This window comes from Lonchura striata, chromosome 29 (genome assembly GCF_050655825.1).
Source record: "Lonchura striata isolate lonStrDom1 chromosome 29, ASM5065582v1, whole genome shotgun sequence".
Lineage (NCBI taxonomy): Eukaryota > Metazoa > Chordata > Aves > Passeriformes > Estrildidae > Lonchura > Lonchura striata.
This window is the reverse complement of record NC_140731.1, coordinates 4,780,838-4,790,590: the sequence shown is the minus strand read 5'-3', so window position 1 is coordinate 4,790,590 and position 9,753 is coordinate 4,780,838. Positions and strand designations below refer to the sequence as shown.

The 9,753-nt window shown below is 49.2% G+C and overlaps 2 protein-coding genes across 2 annotated transcripts; both read left to right on the top strand.

The window, feature by feature from the left end:
• Positions 1-1,907: 1,907 nt before the first annotated feature.
• Positions 1,908-7,535, top strand: LOC146765028 (keratin, type II cytoskeletal 5-like). The gene has a single exon (XM_085562993.1). It carries the CDS (start codon positions 4,066-4,068, stop codon positions 4,900-4,902), a length of 837 nt encoding a protein of 278 aa, XP_085419119.1. The 5' UTR covers positions 1,908-4,065; the 3' UTR covers positions 4,903-7,535.
• Positions 5,500-8,818, top strand: LOC110477816 (keratin, type II cytoskeletal 5-like). Its single transcript, XM_085562750.1, has 9 exons — positions 5,500-5,505; positions 5,704-5,924; positions 6,758-6,818; positions 7,339-7,434; positions 7,541-7,705; positions 7,827-7,952; positions 8,254-8,474; positions 8,587-8,621; positions 8,751-8,818. The coding sequence occupies exons 1-9, from the start codon at positions 5,500-5,502 to the stop codon at positions 8,816-8,818; spliced, it is 999 nt and encodes a 332-aa protein (XP_085418876.1).
• The last annotated feature ends 935 nt before the right edge of the window (positions 8,819-9,753 follow it).

The window sequence follows — 9,753 nt, the reverse complement described above, 5'->3', positions numbered from 1 at the left end:
TGCTGCACTGCCTGGGCTTTATTTCCCTCCCTGATATTGCAAATCATAGAAATTTCCTCAAACCTGAGTCTCCAAATGGGTGGAGTTTGGAGCTTCAAGAAAGTTTTGTCTGCTCTCCTTCCTGAAGCACCTTTGCATACCTTTATTCCATCCACTGATTAGTGTGGCCACAGGGAAGTCTGGAAAGGAGGCTATTTAAGCATCCGTGGGTATGCAGTTTTCTTGGGATCTCTCACAGTGTCTGGCATTTCTGGAGATGGAACAAAAAGGCAGGCCTTTGTTTAAGGAAATCAGTGAGAACCAGCTCAGGGAGGAACAGAAAAATAATCCCACACCACACCTGTGAAACCCTCTCATGAGAGTGGGTTGATTTTACAAGAAAGTAAGAGCAAAGTGCAGTTTCCCAAAATGTGGCACCAGGGGCTTCTTCCTCAACCACCACCTTCCTTAAAATATGTGAACTCACACAAAGAGCAGGGTCTGGAGATGTGGCTAGATGTGCCGCTCCATTATCCCTTCCAGGGAGGAAAAACCCTCTCCCACAATTTTAGGACACTGGGATTTAGGAGAAATTATATTGGCCTCTCCTTTTTCTCTCTGAGGTTCGTAGAATTATGGAATATCCTGGGTGGGAAGGGACTCACAAGGATCATTGAATTCCAGTCCTGGCCCTTCACAGGAAACCACAAAAATCCCATTGGATGCTTGAGTGTTGTCCCAACACTCCTGGACTTCTGCAGGGCTCTCAACTTCCCTGGACAGTGACCCCCTGATGGGTCTCTATAACTTGGCTGGGAGGATCTTGCCATGGTGACAACTCAGCCCAGCTGGATGGACAGCTGGAATCACAGGGACACAAACCAGCCCTGCAGCCCCTCCCTTCCCACAGCTCCCCATGGTATAGCCAAAGGCCCCTGAGCCAGCTCTGCATCACCCTTGGAGAAATCCCTGTGTCCAGCCTGGAGCAGCACAGAGTGTGGGCAGGTTCTTGTGCCCATGAAAGGCTCACCAAGAACCAGGGCCTGGAATTTAATCCCCCATGTCCTGCTCTGCTTCCAAGACTTCCCTGCTGAATCATGGCTTCTTTCCTTGGACCTCTCCCGGGCTGGAGGATGAGGTCAGCCGCCACACCACACTCAGTCTGTCCTTGCTGGTGGGATGGGGATGAACCTGTCATGAGATGAGTTCTGACCTCTGCTTCTCTCCCAGCATCTAGCATTTTAGCTCCCCTTATGGTATATTGGATGTGATCAATGGGGAGTAGAGCACTAATTCTATTTTAATAAATGCCACAGTTGGCTGGGGAGTGGTGGAAGCCAAGTGGGTCAGCCCTTGGTGGGAAAGCACAACTTACTCTGCTAAAGATGTTTTTGGAAATGGTGTCTTCATCTTTTCTGCTCCATGAACACGACTCAGGCTCCATCTCATTTCTATGTAAATACCAAGCAGAAACACCCAAAACAAGAAGCTTCCAGTGCCCCAACAGCTCATAATTTATGTTGATCATCTCCCTGCAAAGCAATACCTGAACACCAAACACCAGCCAGCTCCCCAGGGGGCAAAAGTAGTCTGGCAGCTCTTGTATTTCTGGGAAAAAACCTTTAATCATCCCTGTCCTCAACTCCCAGCTATTGCAAAAGCCATGTTTTCTGCTGCCTGCTTGAAGATGTTCATGTAGATCAGGGTATTTTGGAGAGAAAAAAAGCTAGGAATGTGGGTTTGGGGAAGATGGAGGTCAAATCCTGCACAGTGTCAATCTGGACAGACCCTTTTGTGAATTGATAGAGTCTAAACCTATGGATTCACAGAGTGATTGGATTAGAAGGGATCTTATAAACTGCCTCATTCCACCCCCTGCCATGGCCAGGGGCAACTTCCACTATCCCAGGTTGCTCCAAGTGCCATTCAGCCTGGCCTTGGACCCTTTGAGGGATGGGGCAGCCACAGCTGCTCCAGGAAATCCACTGCAGGGTCTCCTCACCATCACAGGAGGAATTTCTTCCATATATTTAACTTCAACTTTCCCTCTTTCAGCTTGAGCCCAGAGCCTGGCAGAGTTGATCCAAACAGACATGAAAATGCCACATCTACCTCTGGGTTTGGAGCCCCAAGCCTCATCTCCACACCACCAACCACCCCAGGAAGGAAAGGGAGCATTTTTCAGGTGGCCTTCGAATTGCTCACATACCCTGTGGATAACGAGCCGAGCGGAGAAGAGTGTGGGAGCCTGAAGTGACAATTCCCTCTTTCTTCTTGGCAGCCCCACCTTTAATCCCATTACAGTCACTCAGCTCTAACATCTGATCTGAACCCGTTCTTCAGCTTCAGGACAAGCTGCCTTTACTGGGGTCAAGGAACCATGAAGAAAAAAAAAATCTCATTTTCCCATCACACCCTGGCTTTGAATTTTATGCAAATCACCGAGGCAATGGATGCTCATGAATTTAAAGTGACATTCCAGGTTCAGACCCACATTTTCCAAAAAGAAACAAGCTGACCTGCACTGTCTGCGCCATCTTGGAATAATTTCTCACTGCAAAGGGAAATTCTCTTTCAGTGCCCCAGCTCTCCCATTCGAGCCTGCCCAGCAGCATTTTTTTCCAGGGATAATCAGATATTTGGTCATCTGTATTCAGTAGCACCTGTTTAAGTGTTCTTCCAGAGATGCCAGTGGGATTTTAGCTCCTTAATGGTTTTGCAGCTCTGGGGAACAGAGATGTGTTTTGAAAGGCAAGTAGAGTCCTGTCCTGTAAATATATTTAAGCTGCAGTCCTGCGGAATTCAGGCAAAGCCACCAGGGCAGCCCCATGCCAAAAACCAGCTGAGCTTTGACATGCAAGGGATAAAATACTCTCAGCACTGCAGTTCCACAAAGTCTGAGATGCCAGAAAATGCCACCACACCCTGTTGAATTTATCTTTTTTTCCCAAGGACTTCAGAAAGTAAAGTAAGGAGAATTTGTGGGAGTATTTTTCATGCTGGTTAAATCTGCTTTTGGAAGCATTTTGGGTGGAAGGTTCAAAGGTCTTTAAAAGAAATCACAGCTAGAGAGCCAGAAACTCAGGACTGACTACATCCTAAAGTGGGCAAATGACATCGTTCCACAGAGCTGGGCAGAGTGTTTTTCAGAAAATCTGCCTCTTTGAAATGGTTTTTAGGTCAAGGTGAAAATGAGTCAATCACATCATCAACTAGCTGGAGAAATCACAACACAGCCTCTGTGTGGAATGGAGTTGTCCTCTGGAAAAGCCAATATCAAGAGGGAAAGCCTAGAAAGTCTGCCATAGGTTAAATAATTAATATAAATGGGCAAAATCTGAGGTGGTATTTACATCTGGAAAGAAGAAAGAGGAAAACTTGATCAGGACCTCTTTGTCTAGTTATCCTGAAGAGATGGTCCCTGCCCAGGGAGTAGGAACAGCAAACTGGATAAATTACAGCCCCAAAAGGGATTTCAGGTTTCATCAACATCAAGCTGCCTTCTGCCTTCAGGTGAAGAAACTCCATGAATTATTTTTGTTCAGATTTAACCATTTTGTTCTCACTGTCTTTCACTTGAGTTAGTTCAGAAGCCTCTCCACTGATCTCTGTGTTGGTGTGCTGCATCTATTCAGTAGAATTTGGAATCCAAGACATTATTTCTGGCTTTATAACATTTAAAAATTATTTTCTTTCACAGTAAGGAAATTATAGAATCATGGAATCCCAGAATGGTTTCGGTTGGAAGGAATCTCAAAGACCATCTCATTCCATACCCACCCCTCACAGGGACACCTTGCATTAACCCAGGTGGCTCCAAGCCCCTCACAACCTGGCCTTGGACACTTGCAGGGTTAGGCAAAATTATACAAAATAAAGTAACTCATCTCTGCAAGGAGATAGAGGTTTTGCACCAGGCTGAGCTCTCCCTGCCAGAAATCTGAGTGTTAGATAACTCTTCCATCTGAGCAGATCCAGCTCCAGGAGGTGTGTTCGGGTGGAATCAGGGTTTAACAAGTCTCGGGGAGACAGCTGCCTCCTGGCATGTCAAAACCATGAAGGCACTAAGTTGATCACTGGACTTCCATGAAACCAAGCCCAGATCCGTGGGGGATAAAAGGGGCACCCGTATTCCCTTTCCTCAGAGAGCTGCAGAGTCTCTCTGGCTGTGTGGGGCCCTTCTGTGCTGCCACGATGAACCGGACGCTCAGCATGAGGGCAGGAGGTGGAGGCCGATCCTACAGTGCAGCCTCGGCCATAATTCCAAGCAGCAACAGGGCTGGCTTTAGCTCTGTGTCTGTGGCACGATCAGGAGGAGGAGGAGGTGGCTTTGGGAGGCTCATTGGAGGAGGTGGTGGTGGCAGTTCTGGTGGTGGTGGAGGTTTTGGCAGCAGGAGCCTCTACAACCTTGGTGGTAGCAAGAGGATTTCCATCGGGGTTGGAAGCAGCTTCCGAGCTGCTTTTGGAAGTGGAGCTGCTGGTGGCTCTGGCCTGGGAGGTGGTGGCGGAGTGGGTGGCTGGGGGCTTGGCAGTGGTGGAGCTGGTGGTGGGCTTGGGCTGGGGCTTGGTGCTGGAGGTGGTGGATTTGGCTTGGGTGGAGGTGCTGGTGGGCTTGGCTATGGTGGTGGTTATGGAGGTGGTGGAGGGTTTGGCCCTGGTGGACTGGGGGCGCTGGGAGGATTCCCTGTGGGGTTGGGTGGTGGCAGGAGCCCTGCGGGATTTTCTGGTGGCCCATCTGGAGTGGGTACAATCCAAGAAGTGACCGTAAACCAGAGTCTTCTGGCACCGCTGAACCTGGAGATAGATCCAAACATCCAACAGGTGCGGAAAGATGAGAAGGAGCAAATCAAGACCCTCAACAACAAGTTTGCTTCTTTCATTGACAAGGTGAGGTTTCATTGGGTGCTGTGGATCTGTGGTTGAGGGGGAGTGAGGATCTAGTAGGTACTAAAATACGACTTCAGAGATCTCTGGTCTTTCACTCATTTCATCCCTGCATGTCTTCATTAACTCCCTCAAACAATAACGTATTTCTGAACATTTAGAGGGGAGAAAACAAGACAATAAAATTGTAGTAATGGGATTAGATCCAGGTTTTGTGCCTGAGAAGTAACACAGATTAGTTGAAATGGAGTAAATAAGTTTTGGGTCCAGGTCTAGTGGCTCAACACAATTCTGTCTCTGGGCAATCACAGCAGATGTCTTGGTCTTTGTTGTTTATTGTCTGCAAGATAATCCTTTTTATATTGACTCATTTGATTCAGCCACTCAAGTCCTTCCTCAGCTTTTAATTGGATAAATATGTTGTTGTGTGAGCAAAAAGAAAGACAATTAAGCCATTTAGCATTAGCACTCAGACCTTGGCTTTAATGAAGGAAGATAGATATCTTACAAAGAAAGAAACCCCAGAGGGTGTGAAAGAAGAGCTTCACTGTCTGGTGAAGAAAGAGCTGAACCCAAATTTTCTTACTATTCCTCATTGGCTTCCTAAATCAAATTGCCTCTGAAGAGAACTGTCCAATGAGGGTGGATTTGCTCAGCTACAGGTTGGGCTAAACATAGTCCTGGGTAATCCAGAGGATATTCCCAGCTTGGAAACTCTTAGTTCGGGAATCCCTTGGCTCCTGCCATGCATCACTGCCAGTGTTGAATATTGGCTGTCAGCTCACAGGTATCTTCTGCCTAAGATGTCTTCTATCTTATCTTCTGCTTCCCAATGCTCAGGTTCGCTTCCTGGAGCAGCAGAACAAGGTGCTGGAGACCAAATGGACCCTTCTGCAGGAGCAGGGCCAAAAAAACAATTCTGGCAAGAGCAACCTGGACCCGCTCTTCGAGGCCTACATCAACAACCTGCGGCGACAGTTGGCCAACCTGCTCAATGAGCGGGGACGCATGGATGGGGAGCTGAAGAACATGCAGGACCTTGTGGAGGACTTCAAAAACAAGTGAGTGTGAAATGATGTGTAAATGGTTCAGCTGAACAATAAGCAGCAGGAGTTTTCACCCAGAGAGTGGTCAGGCAGTGCCCAGGCTCCCCAGGGAATGGTCACCGTCCCATGGCTACCAGAGCTCCAGGAGTGTTTGGACAATGCTCTCAGGCACAGGGTGGGATTGGTGGCGTGTCCTGTGCAGGGCCAGGAGTTGGACTCAAGGATCCTTATGGGTCCCTTCCAACTCAGCTGAATCCGTGATTCTGCAATTCTGTAATTCTATGATTCTGTCATTCTATAATTCTATGATTCTACGGTTCTATGATTCTGTAAATCCATGATTCTATGATTCATGTAAAAAATTTCAGTTTCTGAAACTCAAGCATCAAGACTGAAGTATTAATGGAAATTTCTCTAGGAAAGGGAAAAAAGTGTCTCCAGTTTGTGCTCCAATCCGTAACACAGAACATCACTAATCACCTCCAATAACCCCTACTCAGAGGTATCTCTCCCTTCAGGACCCATTTTCCTCAACAGCACCAAAAAGGGTCCATCGACATTTTTCCCATCAAAAAATGGAGATTCAGCCAGGACACAGCACCTTGTGATGGCTCTTGCAAAGGAAAATCCTCTAAACCAGCTGTACCTTTCTTGTTCCATCTGTGTTAAGTCAAAAATGTCCTTTCTGCCTTTTGAGAAAGAGGAATCTCACACATTTGAGCTGGACAGTTCCCAGGAGGTTGATTTGGACATGCCACCCCCAGTTCAGATCACTTTGCAGTCCTACCTGGACACCTGTTCTTCTTCCCAAGGTCTGATCCAGCACCTCTTTCCCTTTATCCCTGTAGATATGAAGAGGAAATCAACCGGCGCACAGCGGCAGAGAACGAATTTGTGGTGCTCAAGAAGGTGGGTGAGACAGGAGGTGCTGCAGATGCTGAGCCAACTCCAACCATTGCACATACTGGGAATATCCTGAGGGATGGGAGATCTTATGGAACTGCATCCTCATCCTTTAGAAGAGCTTTAAATCACTATTTGATCATGGTATTGCGGGAAATGAGTGGCTTGTAGGAAGGAAGCAAAATCTCCTCCCAGTCCAGTCCCACAACACATACAGGTGCTAAAGAGACCATGTAGAGACAAAGGGGGTCAGTGATGCTTGGGAATCCCAGGTACCAAGGCCAAAGAGCTAGGACTTCCCTCCTTATCCACTTCCAAATTACACACAGAACTTTTCTGAGGCAAGAGATGCCGTCTTGGTGCTCATCCAGTGGGATGTGCCAAGCACAGATTCTCTACCAGGCAACAGGGAAAGGGGCAGCCTTGTATCCAGGCTTGGCTGTTTTTTGGCTGTGCCAAGGAACTTCTTCCTGGCTGAGAAGAGGATTCAGGTGCCACAGGTGTCCCCACAGCTGCTCTTTTCCAGGACGTGGATGCTGCTTACATGAACAAGGTGGAGCTGGAGGCCAAGGTGGACGCCCTGAGTGATGAACTCAACTTCCTCCGAGCCCTCTATGAGGCGGTACAGACAAATCCCCTATTCCTGTCCTGCCGTTGTCCTTGGCTGGGGAATGCCACCACTCTGAGGGTTGGGAGAGGTAAGTGCAGCTCCCGTGTGCTTCCCACAGGAGCTGGCCCAGCTCAGCGCCCAAGTGTCTGACACCGCCGTCATCCTGTCCATGGACAACAACCGGGACCTGGACCTGAGCAGCATCATTGCTGAAGTCAAAGCTCAGTATGAGGACATCGCCAACCGGAGCCGTGCCGAGGCCGAGGCTTGGTACCAAACCAAGGTGAGCTGACCTATCATTGCCACACAGAATTCCTGCTGCCCCTAAGAGGGTCTGTTTGAGCCATGTCTCATCCAGCCAGACACCTCAGATGGTTCAGGTTACATCTTCCTTCTCACCTCAGTTTGAGGAGCTGCAGGCCACGGCTGGGAAACATGGTGATGACCTGCGCAACACGAAGGGTGAAATCTCAGAGCTCAACCGGCTCATCCAGAGGATCCGTTCTGAGATAGAGAACACAAGGAACCAGGTAGGAATTGCAAAAGGAGCCAACGGAGCCCTGTTCTGTTGTCCCTCAACACCACAGCTCAACTTTGCCCATCAGTGACTTTTCCAGCCTCATTAAAGGTGTTGAATTCCCTCCTGGAAAGGGCTTCACACTGTAAAATTTAACTATTAAGTCATTCTTGTCAGTCTGGCATTTCAACTCCAGCCGTGTTAGCTCAGCTGGAACATTTTCCATCAACATCCCAGCCAGAATGTGTTTTTTTCTTGGGTGACTCTCACCCAAAGGGAAGAGCAGCTTTCCAAGCCCCCCCCATCCCTTGCAGTGTGCCACCTTGCAGACGGCCATCGGAGACTCTGAGGAGCGCGGGGAGTTGGCCCTCAAGGACGCCAAGGCAAAGATGATTGACCTGGAAGACGCCCTACAGAAAGCCAAGGCTGACATGGCCCGGCAGCTCCGGGAATACCAGGAGCTCATGAACGTCAAACTGGCCCTGGACATCGAGATTGCGACCTACAGGAAGCTGCTGGAGGGAGAGGAGAGCAGGTGGGAGCAAAATTTTTGTGGGGATAGTAGTGACTATCATTTTTCCCATCAGAGTTTGATTCCTCTGACTGTCTCTGTAATTTTGCTCTTATCTTCTCTAATCCCCCAACAGGCTCAGTGGGGAGGGACTGAACCCCATCAGCTACTGTAAGTATCATAGTTCTGGATCCCAAGTCTGGCTTTGGTAGCAAGGCCTGGGGGAAACCCTGGGAAAAGTGAAGTTTTGCCCCACGTAAGACTTCTGGAGCCCTCCACTGTCTTTACGGGCTTGCACAGGGGATGGAAGTTGGGTTCAAGTCCTGTGGGACAGGGTCCTGATGATGGCGCTTCCTGGAACTGGGTGACTCCCCAGAGCAGCTGTAGCTGTCCCTTCCCTGGAAATGTCCAAGGCCAGGTTGGACGGGGTGTGGAGAAACCTGGGATAATGAAAGGAGTCCCTGCCCATGGCAGGGGCAGGGATGGGGATGACTCTTATGGCCCCTTCCAGCCCAGCCCATCCCATGATTCCATGGCTGCCAAGCAGATGTCCAACCTTCTGGTTGCTTTTCCTTGCAGCAGTCATCAGCTCTGGCTCCAGCATTGCTGGTGGAGCTGGTTTAGGAGGAGGATTTGGTGGACTGAGCCTGAGTGGAGGAGGCGGCGGAAGTGGTTTTGGCCTTGGAGGAGGTGTTGGAAATGGTTTTGGCCTTGGAGGAGGAGGTGGGAGCAGTTTCGGTCTTGGAGCTGGCGGTGGAGGAGGAGGAAGCTACAGTTTTGGAAGCGGAGGAGGACTTGGACTCGGGGCTGGAGGTGGTCTTGGAGGTGGATTTGGAGGAGGGAGTGGTCTGGGCACTGCTGGCAGCTACAGCCATGCCGGAGGCGGCAGCAGCACCCTGAGCACCAGCGGAGGGAATTTCAGCTCTGGAAGTGCAAAAGGCACCAACCCAGGTGTGAAAATTGTCTCCAAAACCTCCTCCAGCAAAAAGAGCATAAAAAGCCAAAGCCTGAAGAATGCCACAGAGCCCGAGTAAAGCCAAGCCCAGACCCTCCTCTGTTCCTCCTGCCCACCATTCTCCCCCACCTCCACCATTCCAGCTGCCCCTGCCCTGCTCCTGCTCTGTAGTTCTCATGCATTTGGATCTCAGGTCAAGAAAAGCAGTGGAACACACAGCAACCAGAGCTCTCCAAGTCCCTGTAACAGGAGTTAAAGGAAAACACCAGCCTAAGTGATTGTTCTGAATGGGGAATTGGTTTGGTTTTCCATTTGTTTTTAATAAGGCCAAGCAGTTTGTGATTGTGG